General features: G+C 40.4%; 1 protein-coding gene across 3 annotated transcripts in view; it reads right to left on the bottom strand.

Annotated features, from left to right (window-relative positions):
- Positions 1-20,726, bottom strand: part of wdr18 (WD repeat domain 18) — a 208,027-nt gene that overhangs the window by 124,663 nt on the left and 62,638 nt on the right. For 2 of the 3 annotated variants that reach the window (XM_068016467.1, XM_068016466.1), the window contains exon 5: positions 5,043-5,186. The exons of the other annotated variant lie outside the window; for it this stretch is intronic. In XM_068016467.1, coding sequence (XP_067872568.1) covers positions 5,043-5,186 — 144 coding nt within the window. The remainder of the gene's footprint in view (positions 1-5,042; positions 5,187-20,726) is intronic. 3 annotated transcript variants of the gene reach the window in all.

Raw genomic sequence — 20,726 nt, 5'->3', positions numbered from 1 at the left:
CTCATTCATGTGATATGCTCATCCTTGATGGAGATTGAGTAATTTCAGTCATTTTCTACATCCTCATTTGTATCTGTGAATTTTCTCCCTCTCTGTGAATGAATGTTTCTCTGCCTGCCATGCATCTGTAGTACTTAATCATCTGTCTCTCTCTCTCTCTGTCCTTGTGTGCATCCGTGATTTATTTTCTCTCTCTCTGTTCCTGTGTAAGTTCATGGCTCTCTTTCCTTCCTTTTCTGTATTTGTGGCTTTCTCCCACCTCTACTACTGTGGTGCTCTATTACCTGTCTCTCTGAACCAGTATGTGATTCATTCTTTCTAGAGACAATCTCTCCCTCTGTCGTGGTTCTTGCTCTCTCTCCCCTTGTGTATGCTTGTGATTCATTCTCTTTCTATTCTTGTGCAGATCTGGTTCTGGCTCTCTCTATCTCTCTGCACACATACCTATCTGAAACTGAACAGATTAATATTTGTTTGATTAATTAAATAATTTGGCTTCACTGGACCTTTTTTTGAAGGCAATCATGCAAGTATTTGTAAAATTCTGATTTCCACTTGTCCCTCTCAAAATTGTGCTACAGTACTCACTTCACTATCAAATAAAATCTCGAATAAATCTAGCAAACTAGAGTAAAATACTTAAGTGGAGGAGAGCCAATTTTAGTGGGTTGAGAACAGATTGGTCCTGGGTAAATTGGAACCAAAGGTTGGCAGACAAAACTGTAATCGAACAATGGGCTGCCTTTAAAAAGGATATGGTTCGGGTACAGTCGAGGTACATTCCCATGCGGGGGCAGGTAGGGCAACCAAGTCAGAGCTCCCTGGATGACAAAAGAGATAGAGAGTAAGGTGAAGCAGAAAAAGGGTGTGTAGGACAGATGTCAGGTTGATAACACAAGTGAGAACCAGGCTGAATATGAAAAGTTCAGAGAGAAAGTGAAAAGTGAAAGAAGAGGGGCAAAGAGCAAATATGAAAAGAGACAGCTAACATGAAAGGGAATCCAAAAGTCTTCTATAAGCATATAAATAGTAATGAGGTAGTAAGGCGGGGTAGCCCTGATTAGGGACCAAAAAGGAGACCTACACATGGAGGCAGAGGGCATGGCTGAGGTACTAAATGAGTATTCGCATCGTCTTTATCAAAGATGATGCTGCTGCCAAAGTCAGTGAAAGAGGAGGTGGTTGAGATACTGGATCGGCTAAAAGTCGATAGAGGAGATACTAGAAAGGGTGGCTGTGCTTTAAGTTGATAAGTCACCAGGACCTGATGAATGCATCAGACAATGCTGAGGGAGGTTGGGGTGGAAATTGCAGAGATACTGGCCATCATCTTCCAATCCTCCTTAAATAGGGGGCAATGCCAAAGGAATAGAAAATTGCAAATGTTACACCCTTGCTCAAAATAAGGGCATAAGGATAAATCCAGCAACTACAAGCCAGTCAGTTTAACCTCGGTGATGGGAAAGCTTTTAGAAACAATAACCTGGGACAAAATTAAAAGTCACTTGGACAAGTGTGGATTAAGAAAGGAAAGCCAGCACGGATTTGTTAAAGGCAAATTGTATTTAACTACCTTGAGTTTTTTGATGAGGTAACAGAGAGGGCTGATGACAGTGATGCAGTGTATATGGACTTCCAACAAGTGTTGGATAAAATGCCACATAATAGATTTGCCAGCAATGTTGAAGCCCATAGAATAAAAGGGACAGCGGCAGCACGGATACAAAGTTGGTTGAGTGACAGGAAAGAGAGAGTAGGGGGAATATTTGTTTTCCGGACTGGAGGAAGGTATACAGTGGTGTTGCCCAGGGGTCAGAACATATAGATATATAAATATAAATTAATGACTTAGACTTCAGTGTACTGGGCATGATTTCAACATTTGCAGATGACACAAAACTTGGATATATTGTGAACTGTGAGGAGGATAGTGATAAACGTCAAGAGGACATAGACAGGCTGGTGATGAAATTTAATGCAGAGAATTGCGAAGTGAAACATTTTGGTAGGAAGAACAAGGACAGGCAATACAAAAGAGACACCTGGGGGAATATGTGCACAAATTGTTGAAGGTGGCAGTGCAGTTTGAGAAAGTGGTTAAAAAGGCATTCAGGATCCTGGGTTTAATAGAGGCATAGAGTACAAAAGCAAGGAAGTTATGAAGAACCTTTATAACACATTATTACAGCCTCACCTGGAATAGCATGTCCAATTCTGGGCACCGCACTTTAGAAATAATGTAAAGGTTTTAGAGAGGGTGCAGGGATGAGGGATCGCAGTTGCATAGACAGATTGGAGAAGCTGGGACTGTTCGGCTGGTCTCCCATAGAGGAGAGAAGGTTGAGAGGAGATTTGATAAAGATGCACAAAATCAAAAGGGATGTAAATAGAGAGAAACTTTTTCCATTGGTGGAAGGGTCGAGAACAAAGGACAGATTTAAAAAGTGGTTGTCAAAAGAATCAAAGGTGACATGAGGAAAAACGATTTTATGCCGTGAGTGATTACAATCCAGAAAACACTGCATGAAAGGGTGGCTTTTAAAAGGGAATTGGATAGGCATCTGAAGGGAAAAGAATTTGCAGGGCTATGGGGAAAGGGCAGGGAATGGGACTAGCTAAATTGCTCTTGGACAGCTGGCATGGGCTTGACAGGCCAAAAGGCCTCCTTCTGTACTGTAACTATTCTAGATTCTATAAAACATCTCAGACCATCACTTTGCAACCACATTCAATATAGTGTATAATCTTCTCTGCTAGAACTCCTCCCTATATATGAAACCCAATACAAAAATAGGCAACCTTAAAAATTTAAAAACATTGATTAATAATATATTGGTAGATCAAAGTGCTTATTTTTTTTAAAAATTGTTTTAAGTGAAGAGATTGTCTCATCAGCAATTCAAGTATACTTCAGGACTTGAGTACATAATCTACATGGGCACTCCAGTGCAAAATGGAGGAACCTTTCAATATCAGAGGTGCAATCCTTCAGTTGGGGCACTAAATTGTTCAGGTGAATATAAAAGACTCCATGTCACTTCGAAGAGCAAGTCCTTCCTCAATTAACACGACTAAAAACAGAACTGGTAATTTTGTTTCAGTTGCTGCATGTGGAGCATTGTTGGCACTGAATGACTCTGTTTGCCTACATGCCAACAGTCACTGCACTTCAAAGTAATTCATTGTGTGAAACGCTTAGAAATATTAACACAGCATGACCAGGAACTATAGAAATGTAAGTGTTTTCCCCCCACAATGCACCTTTCTCCACTTCCCTCGCAGCAAGAGTTTCAGACCATTCTTTTTTCCTTCTTTTAAAATGTCTGGTTGTTTTATTCCCAAAGGTGACTTTTGCATGTTCTAACGGAAACAGCAACTCCAATGCCAGACTGAAGCCACACTAGTGTTGAAATTTCAGGTCAGAAACCCCTTCTCAAATGCACCCTGAAGCATCTGAAACTGGAACACACCCCACTGAAGTTGACTGACGGAAATGATTACCTGCCAGATTGAATTATGTTTAATTAGCACTTTGATCTGCCATCATATCTTCCCGGTTTTGGTTTTTGTAGATTAGCAAAAGTAGAGCTGACAGCAGAGGGGCACCTTTTACAATGTTTCCCTCTGGTGCCAGGTGTATAGGCTGACAGGTAACCACATTGGGCAGAGAAACATATCATCCATGTAAACAGTTAAAGCAGCAATGGCACTGAGCAGCTAGCAGTGGGACAGGTTAAAAGTGGCAGATTTTATCGTCTTAAATCATGAGCCACAATAGAATGATAATGCTCCTGGTTCTGCAAGATTTTCTCCACTTATAACATCAGAAAATAAACTAAATCTAAGAGTCACATTTAAATGTCTTTGCTAATAAATACACTAATTCACAAGAAATTTTACATTTACAACACAATGCTGCACAACCCTGAGGTCTAAGCTGTACAAATACAAATATGGCCACTGCAACTGTCCACAGCTTAGAAATCAAGGATCAGCACAAAATATATTATCTGACATTAAGCATACAAAGTCTTCCTGTATCTTATCAAAGGTGTACAACCCCAATTATGCCAACATTTTCAAGTGTCCTTTCTACCCCATCTTCTCCAGATTAAACATATGTACAAGCTTTTCCTGTCATCACTGGTATAAGAAACAAGCATTTCATTGTGAGCAAATTGATATTTTATGCACAATGTGACTAAACCTCCAAAGGGAAGGGCATAGGGCACAGCTGTGCGGAAGTCTGAATATACATTAATCTGATGCTCCATATCTTTAGAATGATTTAACTTATCTTCACAGCTTGTGTAATTGTATTGACAATCAATGGATTCAATTACTCAACTCCTTGTTGACTCTGAGTAATTGCAGTACCCATAGCAGAACTTAGTCACGCAGGCTTAGCTTCCCCTTAAATGCATCTTTGCTAGTCGCCTCAACTACTCCTATTGGTAGTAAGTTCCTCTTACTAACCACTCTCTGGGTAAAGAAGCTTCTTTTGAATTCCTTTTTGGATGACGTTATAGTTATCACCCTGGTTTTAGACACCCCACAAGTGGAAACATCTTAGCTATGTGCTGTAAAGCATCTGTATGTGGAGCGTTTGGGAGAGGACAGAATGAGCTTCAGCTGTCATCGCTTCCTCCCCTCCCACAACTGAATATCCTATCAGCTTGCGCTGCCTAAGCTCACACATGAAGAATGGTCACTTGGGTGAGATATTAGTGCACCTCGCAAGCCTGTGGATTTGTGCCACATCAAGAATTCGAGTGGTGAGGCAGGGAATAAAACTTACCAAAACAATCACAGAGCTTCTCTGAACTGCAGTCCTGATACTTTCGAGACCCTTGTACTGATGCCAGAATATGACAAAGTATCTGCTGCAGTCTCGAATGATTACCTCTGGCATTTGGATTTATTAACAATTCTAAGCAGTTCCTTACAGGGAATTTTTATACAGCTGTTGAATATATTTGAAACACACTTTAAGGATTCCAGTATGCAACAAATCACCTTTTAAGTGAATAGGCCACACTCACCCCAGTGAACAGATTGACCTGATATACGGATCCATCATTTCCTCCACAGAACAGGTAATATTCACAAGGATCGAGGGTCACAGACATGATTCCAACGTCAAACAGCACAGACATCAGGAGTTCCCCGCAGGATAGTTCCCAAAGCTTTGGGGGGGGGGGGGGGGAGAAGGGGAAGAGAAAGAAAAACATTAATAATGGAATAATTTAGCATCAGAAATGTTCTAATGTTCTGAGAGGAAAGGAGGGAGAATGGATGGGGAGGGGAGGGAAGCAGGGGAAAGGATGGGGAGGATTTAGTCCTCAACCAAAGGAGTAGACAACTAGATTGTTACAACAAACAGTTGGAAATGAGCTAGAGTATGTTAAAACAATCAAAGCCGAAGGGTTATGCTGCATTCACATTCTGGAACAGTCTGAAGAATTGGTTCTGCAGCATTACCTCAGGATCTGGCTGTGTTTATATTATGCAGCAAATTCAACAGCAGCATATGCATGCAAACTCATGTTGTGATTGTTTTCTCCAATGGTTGGGATATTTCATGCAGACCGGTGAACACATAATTGCTTTGTTGGCCTGTATAGGTGGAACCAGCTGCCAGAAGCAGAAGATAGAAAATGCAACTGCCTCCAACAGCAATGGTACCTCAAGGTACCTGGTAATACCACTCCTTCTGATGGGTCTCGGGCCCTCTGGAGGCAAGTGCCAACTCATTTACTTTGCTGCATGGCTGCTAATGGAAGTGCATTTTTAGTAAAAACGACATCGCTACATGCCCTGCTTTTGCTATCTTGCCTAGAATATCAGCAGGGAATGCTACATTCATAAGAAAATGAAAAGGCCATTTAGCCCCGCCAGCCTGTTCCACCATTCAATCAAACCATGGTTGGGCTACACTTCAATTGTATATACCCGCCTTTGCTCTATTTCACTTGATAGATTTTTGTTAGGTAAGGCTATCTATAGTAGTCTTGAAAACTTGAATTAACCCAACACCCACAGACTTTGGGGAGAAAAAAAGTGTTTCACAGTTTCATTACCCTGTGTGTGAAAAAGTGCTTCACAATTTCACTCTTAAATGGCATCCCTAGATTAGATCAGCCTACTAAACATAAGGGAATACAAGCCAAGTACATGCAAACTGTCCTCATAATTTAATCCTTGAAGCCAATTTTGTTGAATGTGAATACCTTCCATGCCCAATATATTCTTTCTGCATTGTGGTGCCAAAAATTGAATTGGGTACTCCAGATGGGGACTGACCAAGGCTCTGTGCAACTGAAGCATCGCTTCTTCCTCTTTATGAAAGCCGATTATGCAATTTTTAGTACTTTCTGTATATTTACACCTAAATCTCTGTGCTCCTCTACCATTCCTAGCCTTTCATCACATAGAATATATTCTGATTTGTCATTCTTGGATCCAAAGTGAATATCTTCACACTTCCCCACACTGAGCTTCATCTGCCACAGTTTTGCTCACTCAATCTGTCTACGTCTCTTCGCAACTTCCTGCTCCCATCTACACAGCTTATTGTGCTAACTAGTGTCACCTGTAAACGTGGATATACAACTCTCCTATTACTTCATCCAAATCATTGATATATATGGTGAAAAGTTGAGGCCCCAGTACAGATCCACAGGGAACAGCACGAGCCATTTGCGCTATTGAAAGTCATAGAGTCGTACAGCATAGAAACAGGCCCTTCGGCCCACCGCGTCCATGCTGACCATAATGCCCATCTATACTAATCCCATCTGCCTGCATTAGTTCCACATCCCTCTATGCCTTTCTCATTCAAGTACCTGTCCAGATGCCTCTTAAATGTTGCTACTGTTCCTGCCTCCACCACCTCTTCAGGCAGCTCATTCCACATATCCACTATTCTTTGTGTGAAAAATTTACCCCTTTGATCCCCTTTAAACCTCCTCCCTCTCACCTTAAATCTACGCCTTCTAGTTTTAGTCACCCCTACCATGGGAAACAGACTCTGGCTATCTACCCTATCTATGCCTCTCAATTTTATATACCTCTATCGTGTCCCCTCTTAGCCTCCTTCGCTCCAGGGAAAACAGACCCAGCCTATCCAATCTCTCTTTATAACTCAAGCCCTCCAAACCAGGCAACATCCTTGTGAATCTTTTCTGCACCCTCTCTAGCTTAATCACATCTTTCCTGTCGTGCGGCGACCAGAACTGCACACAGTACTCCAAATGCGGCCTAACCAACGTCATGTACAACTGTAACATGACATCCCAACTCTTGTACTCAATGCCTCGGCCGATGAAGGCAAGCATGCTATACGCCTTCTTCACCACCCTGTCTACTTGCGTTGCCACTTTCAGGGAACTATATACTTGCACCCCAAGGTCTCGCTGCTCAACAACACTCCCCAGGGCCCTGCCATTCACTGTATATGTCCTGCCCGGTTTTAACTTCCCAAAATGCATCACTTCACACTAGTCTGCATTAAATTCCATTTGCCAATCCCTTGCCCACTTTCCCAGTTGATCTATATCCTGTTGTAACCTTAGACAACCTTCTTCACTGTCCACTATACCACCAATTTTGGTGTCATCTGCAAACTTACTAATCATGCCCCTTACATTCACATCCAAGTCATTAATATATATGACAAACAAAAGTATATTTCCTTTATCCCTACCTCCCAAACCATGTTGATTCTCTTTGATCAGCTCTTATACGTCCAAGTGCTCAGCCACTCTTTCCTTGATGATACCAGTAACTTCCCCAAACTGATTTTAATCGGACAGGTCTGTAGTTTTCTGGTTCATTTCTTCCATCCTCAAACCCCTCTCCTTACCCTGTCTACCTTTACTCTCCTTGTTCACCTCTCATTCCCCTTCTCCACCTCCCTCCTGATCCTCCCCCTCAATTCTCCTTCCCCACCCTTCTTTTCCTTCCCATCATTCCCTCTTTCTACCTTTACCCAGTTATTCCTACCCTCTAACCCTACTCGATCTGAATACTGCACATGGCTTTGCCATTATACAATGACACAGGAGACTAACTAGTAGTTTTTAAAGAGGGAAATGGACAAAACATTTGAAATAACTTAAAAAGGATATCAGAAGAGTGAGACTAAGTGGATCAGGCACGGTGGTCTGAATGCCTCCTCCTATGAGATAAAATTCTACACTGGTATTGACTTTCCCTTTTATTGCTTTCACCTGGAATCCTTTAGCAATGAAAATAATTTTCTCACAAATAATTGTATCCTTCACTTATCTAATTTAGCATTTCAGTCCTGGTAATACAGTAATGAAAAAGTACAACAATTATTATATACTGTCACTATAGGTCCCAGTTTATATTGGGAATGCCAATTTCCGTAACTTTTTGATAGATACCTGTTGAAGTAAAATGTTCATTTGGTGATTGACAGAATATGGCCAGTGTCTAAGCTCTCAAGTGCGTGGGACGGACTCAATTAATAGCAACTTCTAGCGACAAAATAAAAGCTTTCCCAAAATGCTTTTATATTCTAAGAAATACAGTGGCCGCTTCCAAGATCTGGAAAGTTCTGCCTCAGTCCGACTCCGAGAGCTATGTCACTAAATCACCTGTCAGTGGCAGGATTTGAACATGCCCCCTCTCCCAGAAAGCCAGCAGCCTCAATCTAGTATCTTGTATTCTTTTTAATTACAGGGTTTCTTGCTATTGGCAAAAACACAAGAGACAATAATACGATGGTCCATGTTAAATTCCAGAAAGTTTGTTGTTGAAGGATAATGCCGGAACCAATCTTTATTCAGTGTTACCTTTATTATACAGAGTAAAAGGAATTACAAACATGTAGCTCCTTACTCCAAACCTCCACCGGTCTCAGCAAGTCTCCTTATAAATGCTCAAGGAAGACCCCAATGAACACCCTCCACTTGTATATAATTGAACAACTGATACACAATTAACAGATTCCCTTCCTTTTCCTAAAATAAAACTTAGATACATGCTCAAAGAGCATTTCAAAATAAATCAAAATAAGTTCCATATTAGATACAAAGTATTACATTGTGAGACACCCATCCTCCAGGACCCCTAACAGTTTCTTTGTGTTTCTTTTTGAAAAACAAACACAATCAGATAGCTGATGACTTGCATCTACTCAATCAAGCTCGGTGATTTCCTTGCTCTCCAATATTTGTTTCAGTCCAGCAAGGTCAATTGTCGTCTCTTCTCACTCACACTTTTTGTGGAGTGTACATTATCCCACAAAGAACAATTATCTACATATGTTCAATGGGTATCCTATCTTCAGTATGCCCTTTGTACACAATCTCACCTAAAATATTTGACAAATAGAACCCCATATCCACCGTCTCCACAAGTCCCAGTGTTTCTGCAACTCAAGTACTTTTAACAACCTTTTTTATTTTATCTTCCCAATCTAAAAGGACATGTCCTATCTTCACCCATCAGAAATATAATGAAACCTACTGCACTCGAATACCCATCAAGAAGATTAGCATGTGAAGCATCACTAAAAATGAATAGCTTCATATTCTTTGGGTCACCTAAGGATGGGAACTTAAATACATATTTCTCCAGATATAATTTTTCCAATGTTTCATTTGCCCTTAAAACATTCTCACTTCAGGTGTTTCATCGTAGTACTTAACTCCAGCACATCAAAATCAGCATCAGGTCAAGTCTGACTGCACAACCAGTTTAATTGACCAATCAAGCTTTGCAACTGCTCTGTCTCTTCTCTAGATATATCATCTTTCTGTGATGATCTAGTATGTTTAACCAGGATGGGAGGAACACTCTCGAAGTAAGACTATTGATTTAAAGTTATTCCAGATTTACTCTAAATACACTAGTTTAGATATTAAGCAAAAACTCCAAAAGCCTGAGTCCCAATCTTAAATTCTGCAGTACTACCACATAGGAAATCATCAAATTGCATCATGAAGATGCCTGAAAGTTTCCCTTTATGATACTAATAAAACGTTGCAGGATTTGCTTTTAGTTGAACACAATCAATTTTCAGCAAAACAGATCTCACCGAGAAATACCACACCCTAGAAGCATCAATGAGGACACAGACGCATTTGTTTAGCTTCCGTAGTCTTCCTTCTGCATCTGCTGCCTCTTTAGGTGGTTTCAGCAACACTTCTCTCTGAAAAGTATCACCCTGAAGAAATGCGACTTTTATATCCATGGATCTATACTCCTGTGAATATGTGGCCAAAAGAGCTGAAAGGATTTTTAAGATTATTTTTCCAGCTGTGGAAGAGTCCTCTCTAACATCAGTATCACCCAGGCGCTCTTCAAAACTTCTCGCAACGAGCCTCGCAAGTCCCATCTGGAAGGACTTTTTCAGTACAAATCCACCTACGTGTCAAGGCTGGCTGTCCCCTATCTGGTACCTCAGAATAAACAACAAACTTTTTTCAACTCTCCAATTCCTTTTGTTTTGCCTCTCTTATTAGTGTATCCTCAAGTTTATTGGCAACTACTAAAACTTCATGGTCATGAGGACATCGGCTTCTAATTCTATTGCAAAACTATTCTTTAGCCTTCATTTCATTGGGTAATCTTTTCAAACTACGGCCTCTACAAGCACTTAATCTCTTTCGAGACTACTACTGTAAGATCTTCCTCCTGCACTATCGGAGGCTCTTTCTCCAGTACATGATCGTTTCCTGATGCAGGAATGACTTCCAGACCCACTAACAGAACTTGCACTGTGCTTTCTTACTCTCCACTCGATCACCCCATTCTCCCAAGGCATGGACCTCATATTTTGGCTATCATTTTTTTATAATTCATTTATGGATCATGGGCATCGCTGGCTAGGCCAGCATTTATTGCCCATCCCCAATTGTCCTTGAGAAGGTGTCTTGAACCGCTGCAGTCCATGTGAGGTGGGTACACCCACAATGTTGTTAGGATGGGAGTTCCAGGATCCCAGTGATAGTGAAGGAACAGCGATATAGTTTCAAGTCAGGATGTTGAACATTCAACCAATATGTTAACTTGCCAGCAGATTTTCCTGCATGTCATACAATTGTTGCACCCCTCCATTCATTAGACCCCTCTGAAATATATGTCACCCGAGTACTTGCTTGGGGCAATCGGCCTTTGGATGTGATAGCTCTTTCGTGCATGTCATGATCACTCACATTACTATCAAACACTTGATCCACTGTATTCTGTTCCTCAGGACATTCATCACAAAACACATGAGCATTTAAGGTACAAGGTGCCTCGCTTCCCTCTATCAGCTGCTCAGATTCTGAGATTTTGTAATCAAACCTGATGAATCGTGAGGAATGAACCTGAACAGTTTAATTTCCATGTTTGATAACTACTGTCTTACCAACATGACCTGTTCCCTTACCAGGGCCCTTCCATTCCCTATGACCCTCTTATTAAATTCCAAATCTCCTCAATTAAATTGCGTCTCAGATGGCCTGATATAATGCCTCCGAGCTCTCCGAATTTTGTCTGAAACCTCAGCCTTGATGAAAGCCTGTCTCCCTGCATATAAAGCATTTAAATGTGCTGAAAAAAATGGAACTGTAGTACCTTCTAGAGCAGGAGGACTGTCGCACAGCACAGAAGGCAATTTGGAATTCTGCCCATAGACCAATTGATAGGGACCCTCCAACCATCTGAAGTGAATTCTCTGCATGAACCTAACTTGCAGTTTGGTTGGTCAGCTAAGATTTTATGCAGCATTTCATCACTCATCGCATGATTCACAGAGCCCACTGCTGAAAGGACTTTCAGCTGCAGTATTCATGACCATAATGTTCATGTTTTCCCACATGCCTCTGAATGTCTCATTGGCAAATTGTCCTCCATTATCAGTCAGAAACATTGCTAGTGCCCCAAGTCTAGTCCCTATTCATTTCTTCTTGACTTTATCTATAACCTTACTATGTATTAAAGACTAAATCAGGTTGGCAGATCTATAAAATGTAGAATAAAAATATTTGCCTTTGTTTCATATCTTTAAATCTATGACAACTACCTTGTTACAGGTCACATCCCAATGAAAGGTTCACAATGGTACGTTGTGGCTTCCTCAGTTACCTTTTTACAGATTTCACACTTTTCACTAATCTGTTCTATTATCCTCGTACACTCTTCATCAATCACACCTGCATCCTTTGGCAGGGTTTTAAAATCTTTGCCAAGAAAGCTGAGCAAACTGTCTGCGTAACGTTAATACAATTTGCTTTTTTCCCTAGGGGCAAGATATTGCGGATGCTGGAATTCTGAAATGAGAACAGAAAGTGCCGGAAATACTCAGCAGGTCTGGCAGCATTTGTGCAGAGAGAAACAGAGTTAGAGGTCGGTATGCCAGACAACAATAGCAACACCCTTGTCAGCGGGTTTGATCACAATGTCAGGGTTAGACCAGAGAAAACGGAGTGCAACAAGTTCAGAGGGAGACAGGTTACAGTGAGTGGGGGGGGTGTTGGGTGCAGAGAAATTAAGACAGCCGATGTCACGCCAACAGTTCTCAATGAAAATAACAAGAGCAGGTAAGAGGTCAGAGGGAGGGGTCCAGTAGGAAGGAGAGTACTGAGAGACCTGCTGAGTACTTCCGGCACTTTCTGTTCTCATTTCAAAGCTCCAGCATCCGCAGTATTTTGGTCTTATTTTAATGCTTAATTCACTGCCACTTTTCTTCCAGGAATGCTTACCTTGAAGTTCTGCTCTTCTCTACCTTGCTCACCTTCATTGCTTTCCATTTCCCTCCTGGTGTTCGATAAGGTTTCTGCTAAAACTTGTTTTCACAGCCACATTTCCTTCAGTTCCACATTTCTCTGCTCCCCTCACTCACTCTAACATCAAGTCCTCCATTCTTTGTCACTGCAGAATGCCCTGTTTGTTCTACCAGGGCTGCAGGAAATGACTGTTTCCCCAGGAATTTCTTTAAGGCAGCAGACATCTGATCCAACAGGGAGTAGTTTTGAGAACCAAACTCCAGTTAGAACCAGGAACCTGTCCATATGCGACACCCTAGCACAATCTAGCAATTTAAATGCTACATCTGGACCAGGGTTCTCCAAATTCAATTTCCTCAATCTTCTATACAGTTTGTTCAAGTCCATTATATATTCCTCCATTGAATAACCATCCGTTTTCCTAAATCTATCAAAGTCTGACCATGCCTCATAGGCATTCAATAGGTCATCTTTCTTGTAAATTTCATCCAAGAATTCTAACAGAAAATCCAAACCTTCATCAGTATCCAACTGATGAGCATCCATCTCACAAAATGCTTCACTTCTGATTTTATTTTTGGTAGACAGTGACAACACCAAGGCCATATCTTGTTTCCTCTTTGATAAGGACGCAACCAGTGTCCACATATCCACTTCATTCTTCCACTGGTATGGTTCAAACTCAGAACGTCGGAGGATAATCATACTCTTGACAGTTTACACTTGCTTTCTGCAATTTTTTCCACAATAACTAGTGAGATTTGTTTTCTATGTTTAAAATAAAATTTTTGCTTCCAACCTTCACCTTTAGGCAACCATCCTCTGCCACCACATTAGATTCCAGAAAGCTTATTGTTGAAGGATGATGCTGGAGCCAATCTTTACTCTGTTACATTTATTGTACAAAGTAAAAAGGATTACAAACATGTAGCTCTTCACTCAAAAACCTCCACCAGTCTCAGTAAGTGTCTCCTTTATAAGTGCTCAATTAACACCCTCCACCTGCATATAATTAAACTGATAGACATTTAACAGTCCAAAGCTAGAATGGTGAAATTCTTAATTTGCTCCTTGCCTCCAACTAAATGTCACTAGCAGCAAAGTTAAACAGTGCAATCCTACAGCATCAGGTCTGCATGTGGACATGGGCAGGTTGACCTCTCAGCTTCCCTGCACAGCCAGCAATGTGCTTTGACCAAGTGCGGTTACATTAAATTTACAACTACGACTTTGGAGCACCTACACTTATGTAAATCTGTTGCAATCCATTGCATTCTTGGATCCATTCCAAAACACAAATGGGGCAATTCGGCACCAATGGGAGTAGCTCAGCAATATCAAAAAGAATATTTGCTGTTGTTTTGTTTGGGTTTCTTATGGAGTCTTTTGACAAAAACATGCAGGCAAAGCAAGGCCATGATCCACAAAGTGGCACAAGACAGCTCAGTTAGAGAACGGGCCATTCTGCAGTAAATTACATTTGGAGCCAGGATCTGCGTGAAATGTACATTTTTACAACAAAATATCAAATTCAAACTGATATATGTTTCAGTACTACTGATCTAAACTCGCAGCTCTGCATCAAACTGAGCAATATCCAAGATGAAATGTACTTCCTTCTGGGAACATCATGATGCAGAAGGGGAAAAAAACCTGACAAATGGGCCATAAACTATATGGTACCACATGTTCTTAAATAGCATCTCCTGTGAATTTGCACATTAGGAACACCTATCCTACCAATGGCATGTCATGGATTTATTTTAAATCTGTCTATTATCCATAATATCTCAGAGATTTCATCCACAGTGTGATGAATGCACAATAGATCACAATTCACCATTCTTTAAAATTGTGCCTTTTCCTGAATGTAAGAAAAACTTGTCCATACCATAAGCAAGTTCCAGCAATTGGAAATAGCCACAGTAATTAGCCTCTCATCCACCCCATAACAGTCTATTTAGATCATTTCCTGTAGAAAGCCCGAGCATTAGTTTTAAACGGGTAGACCAGGTAATCACCTAAAGATCACAATCACGCTCCAATCCCCAGACTACCCATATGCAAAAGCACGGGAGATCAGTTTTTATAAACTTTTCTTCTATTTTGCAGTCTCTCTGGGCCACATACCACATCTGCTGGGAAGGCCGCCGACTATAGCTTGTGACCAGTTTATTCCTTCAGTACTAATTCAGTATTAAACTGCAACCTTAAATAGATTAACAAATTAAAAGCGACCAACACAGATCCCACAGGGAGAAAGGAAAAGGGATTCACTGGGATGAATACAGGAGCATGCATAAAAAAGGTAAGCAAGAGACACCAAAATATTCCTTTTAGCTATCTTTTTCTACCCTCTTTAAAACACTTTGGAATATTTTCATTAAAGACGGAAGTTGATGTTGAAAATAGAAATCTGAATTGAATCATCAACCAACACAAATGTCAAATCAGATCCCACAAAGCAATGAAATAATGACTGGATAATCTGTTTTAGTAATTTTGGTTGAAGTATAAATATTGGCCAGGACACCAGGGAGAACTTCCATGCTCTTCTTCAAAATAGTGCCATGGGATCTTATATGTCCACCCCTGAAGGAAGAAAGGGCTCTGGTTTAATGTGTCATCTGAAAAATAGCACCTTCAGCAATGCAACACACACGGTGCTGCACTGGAGTGTCAGATTGGACTATGTGCTTAAGTCCCTGAAGTGACTTCCTCTCCATTGGATTATCGGCTGGATGCCAGTCTTGAAATACCACTTGCAGCCACATGCTACTCGGTGATCCCTCACGCTTTTCAACAGACTGACAAATCTTCCACCACATTCTTCACAATAAGCTATGTACTGAGTAACAATGTATAATGATGGTAGTATTGCTCTTTAAAATTACAAATTAACTGTTGTTCCATAAACCTCAGTTAAGTTCACACCAAGGTCAATTAAGAGGCTGCAGACATTCTAGCTAAAGTATTAGGTTCCTGGAAAGTCTCTGTTTCTGGAAGAAGGGCATGACAAGCTTACATAAGCAGTAAATATGGGTATAATAGCATATTACAGAAATTAAAAAAACACAATTTCACTACTTTTAAATGGAACTGAAGTCCATCTACACACTCTGGTCCAATTATCCCCTGCCTTCTAACCCCACTTTATGTGAAGATGACTCTTGGTCTTGACTTCCTATCTTCAATGCCACAGGGGACAGACTAATGTACACTAGCACAAGGACATCATAAATCATTTATCACAACATAAAATGTAGAGTACACTAAAATATCACCCCACAGAAAAAGTGATGCAGGTGAAAGGCACAATGTGTGCCACCAGCTTATCCTATAGTTCAAAGCTTACTCCATCTGTCATATCAGGGTGAACTGAAGATAACTTCTGGCGTGAATTAATTTTTCTATTAAATTATTCTATGAGAAACAGAACATATCAACCTAGATAATGAGGCAAAATATAAAAGAAGAAAAAAAATCCCAGGAACCAAAACTTTGAAAGCTGGCTCCTGACAGTTTAACTGCAGGGTGTGAAGTAACGCTTGACTTAGGCACCAGGACATGACTAATGCTGGAAACTGTAACGCTCACAGATCCACTGATACATAACCAGTTTAAGACTCATGGCTGGAATACATATATGGTCTCAGGCAACAAGAAAATCCTTAAATTTAAATGAATATTTCTGTCTGTTGTTACCAATTTAATTACAGCACTTACCAGCAAGCTGATGGCTTAGTTGGCAATTACATCACCCACTGAGAAACTGAACATATAGATCAGGAAGGTTTCACATCTAATGTTCTGTCAGTGCTGAATCAGCTACTCTTAAGAGGGATAGCTTTATGGACTCTACAATTAGTCTCAATGCCCCTAGACCAAGGAGGACAAGAAAGAACAAGTGCTCCCAACTGCCAATCACAATTCAATGAACCCTCCTGGAAAGTGTGTTTGTGTAGGCGGTTGAGTGAGGGCAGGTTCAAGCTCAGTTGCAATGCCTTCCATGATCAAACAGCTTGCTTATACTCATTATCCGGTTCACACACAAGGAATGACCACTTGGATGAGATGCCAGAAGCTTGCCAGCAACCCAGATAGCCATCACCTCAAAAAGGAATAACTTTCTTTCATTCAAAAATAAGACAACCAAGAACTTATTGTGTAGGATACCACCAAAGCTGAAAAGAAAAAAGATAAATCAAGAAGCAATAATTGGCTATTGCCAAGCCTAACTTTTAAAATCCCAAAGAATGTAGGAGGAAGATAAAAGCGAATAGAGGTAAGGAGCCAGACAGCTTTGAGGTCTGAGGAACAAATGATCTAAATTTGCATTGATAGCCCCAAAGGATAAGGAAGAGATCAAGATATTGTAATTCAGCCAGCACAAAAAGAATGAAGGTTGTGTCCTGAACCTGAAATTATTTTTTCTCCTCGGATGAAAAACAGTGTGTGCGCCTTTAAGACTTTGTTAAAAACAGTGCACCTTTAAGGGAGAGAAGATTCTGGAAATCTGGAGACACAGTGTATCACAGCAGCATTTTTGGTCACCCTGAGCAACAGCAGAGAGAGGTCACATGGTATAACGTGTCCATTTGACTGTGTGCGGAGCTGGCAGGGTCCGTCTGAACCAGTTTCTCCTGACAGACTTTTCCATCGAGGCGATCTGAAGAAAGGACCTGTTTTATTCTCTCTCAAGAAAAATTCTACAAATCGACAAGCCAAGTTAATCCCCTGAGTAAGGAAGAAAAGCTTTTCTTTTTCAACATATTATTTGTATTCTTGTGCTCATGGTTGAAAGAACCATTTAATGCTAGTGCAGACGAACTGTTTGAATGCCCATCAAGAACAGAGTATTTTCATCAAATCCGGATGAAGACTTCGAACGAACTTTGCTTATCTTCACATCAGAAGACCTCATTCACCAGGAACATAAAATGCAAAAACGTACTTATTTATTTTATTCTTGAGACAGCTCATTTTTTAAAAACTCTACCTTTAAAACCAGACCAGTTATTTTTGAATGTGTGTGTGTGAATGCGGGAGTTAAATTAAATTAAGAAGTTATACGCTCATTAAACATAGGTTTATCTTAATAGTTAAGATTTAGGTTTTTTTTTAAATAAATAGTTCATTTGTTGTTGTCTAAGGATACCTAGCTTGGTCTGTTTCATTCTGGGGATATTAGTGAGTTTAATTTGGCTGTTTTTTTCCTGATTTGGTGAAAGCTTAATAATATGCTTCGACCTGTGGAGTGACGGGACTGAATTAACAGTGCATTGCTCCCACCGCGGTCGTAACAGTTGTTTGCACCAATGTGATCTGAAGGAAGTTGGTGAATGTAAATTGGAATCAGCAAAAGATATATGACTGAATGATGAGTGGAGGTCAATGATACTAAAGAAGAACAGAACAGAGTTAATGGGAAAACAGTCCAAGGATGACGGGTCATCAACCAGAGCACAGAGAAAATGATGCGAGATGAATAAAGACAGCAACGAACAGAGCTTCAGTGGGATGCTATCTGATAGCAACTTATTCAAAAGCGTACAATGCAAAACCCTAATGGATGTTTTTGAGATATTAATGGTAACAGAAAATGATTTAGTGAAATATCCAACAGCACAGTGCACAACATAGAGAACAAGATGATTGCTGGAATAGCTTTCATAATCCCACATTGGCCAGAACTTTCAAGCTAACAAATAATGGGAGTGAACATGTTCCATAATTTAAGTTACTGAAGGAAGGACCAAAAGGCAGGAGTTGGAAGTGCAACAGGAATCACATTTCTTAGGAATGGGGTGAACACAAGCACATTTCCAAAGAACATCTCCATATGGGCTGGGAGAAAGAAAGACAAAAGAGAAGGCACAGGACAGTGACAGTTACAGACATATATATCTTAAGGAAATGGGTGCGATACGACGAGGACCTTATCAGACTCAGAAAGCAAAGAATATGACAATATTGACTGGACTAAGACTTATAGCTAATATCTTAACAAATAACTTCCTGTTCTAAGTAACCCCGGTAGAAAAGAATCATGTAAATTACTTTAATTTTACAAAATAAAACCTTGTGCTGTGAGGGCCATTAATAAACTGGAGTACAATTCTAGAATCAAAAGCAGAAAAAGACTACAAAATATTGAGATCGAAGTTTGCAAAGAGCAAGCACTTGCAAACTTGTGCAACATAGCTGTGACTGGAGACATTTGAATTGCATATCTGCTGGGTTTATTTGAAACAATCCCCAATATAAATAAATATATAAATATATATATATATATATATATATTAAAAAAAACAGTTTTCAACACTTTTCTCAGAGACTGAAGGTTGTCGGATCCCACTTCTGAGTCTGAATATAACCAAAGGGTTCTCCAACCCCCAACCCGGGGGGGGCGACAAAGCGAGGAGGGTGCACGGGTGGGGAGTGGAAAGTGAGAGTCTGTGCGAGTGTGCGCGAGAGTGTGCGAGAGTGAGTGAGTGAGTGAGAACTCTTGACAGATGGGTGTCTCTCCGGAATACTCCACATCGCTACAAGAAGTCTGCGGGCAGATACTGACTACTTGTGCAAGCAAAAAAAAATACCAGGTGTCTCACTAAATCAGTGACCAGCACAGTGAAGAGAAAGTAAGTCAATAAATTAGTCTTTTCATTTAAAGCTTCTTCACAAAAATGTACATTTGTTGTTGTTTTACCCCAGTGATCACTTTTAGTTTGTGCCAGTCAGGCACAGGGAGTAGCAAAATAGCACAGCTAGTTGGTATTTTTAACTCCAGAATTTCTTCTCTGCTGGCTTCACAGCCAAATTTATAACTATAGAATATTGAACAAACATTTCCAAAGCCGACTGTGAATGTTTTAGAGTTTTTGAAGCTTGATAATTAAATATCACCGTTCTCCCTTTTCAGCCTACAATAAAAACCAGAACAATTTGCATCCCAAAAAATTCAATAATCAAAAAAATTACATAAAGACAATTCAACTACTGATATAACTTCAGCTTTCTCAAGTATGAAAGATGATCTGTTCTGGGAATCATTTTTTAATTCATGATACCACTGACAGTAAAATTACTAATTCTACTCCTCACTGTAGGGAACAGATGTTGGACAGCAACTTGGGACTAACCTAAAAGACAGCCATTTTTTAGTCAGTTCTCAGAATTCCCTCCAGTGTTGTTGGGGAAAAGAACTTCTGTCCAAAACTTCAGGATCATTCAGAAAATAAGTATGCCAGGGGTCATAGTGCACATCAGGTTTGACGCACACATTCTCGAACACCAAAATCGAGAAGCCACAGAGCAGCCCGGTTACCAAGAGGCGCATTTCTTGTGTAAAGCCATCAATCACACAGCCACCTGCGGCATGCATTCATACTGCTTTCCTTCCATGAAAGGAGACAAAATCTCATTGCACATTAAAAGTGGTAAGCTTTCACAGGGGCAGGGAACAATTCAAAAAGTATTTATATATTTGTTCACTTTTACTGCACTTCATATTCAATATAATTTTCCAAAATTACAAAACTAAACAAATTCCACATGTCTAACATTGTGTTGACTCTCAAAATAAAATTACTTAAAAGAAAACTTAGAACAGGTCATGTTTTCTCATTTACCAATAACTTACATTCAATAACATTCCTCTAATAGTCATTTCGGCTCGGTGATAGTTGTCACCTCCGAGTTAGATGGTTGAGGGATCAAACTCCACTATAGGACCTGAATATCCAAGCTAGACTGACAGTGCTGAGTGTTATGAACAGTGGAGTTTGTAGCATAATGTTTTAAAAATTGTGATTTTTAATGCCGTGTAAGATAGAGTCAGAGAAGTCATAGTGGCGCAGTGGCACAGTGGCGCAGTGGTTAGCACCGCAGCCTCACAGCTCCAGGGACCCGGGTTCGATTCCAGGTACTGCCTGTGTGGAGTTTGCAAGTTCTCCCTGTGTTTGCGTGGGTTTTCTCCGG

This window comes from Heterodontus francisci, chromosome 36 (assembly GCF_036365525.1).
Source record: "Heterodontus francisci isolate sHetFra1 chromosome 36, sHetFra1.hap1, whole genome shotgun sequence".
NCBI lineage: Eukaryota > Metazoa > Chordata > Chondrichthyes > Heterodontiformes > Heterodontidae > Heterodontus > Heterodontus francisci.
This window is presented reverse-complemented; position numbering and strand designations above follow the sequence as displayed.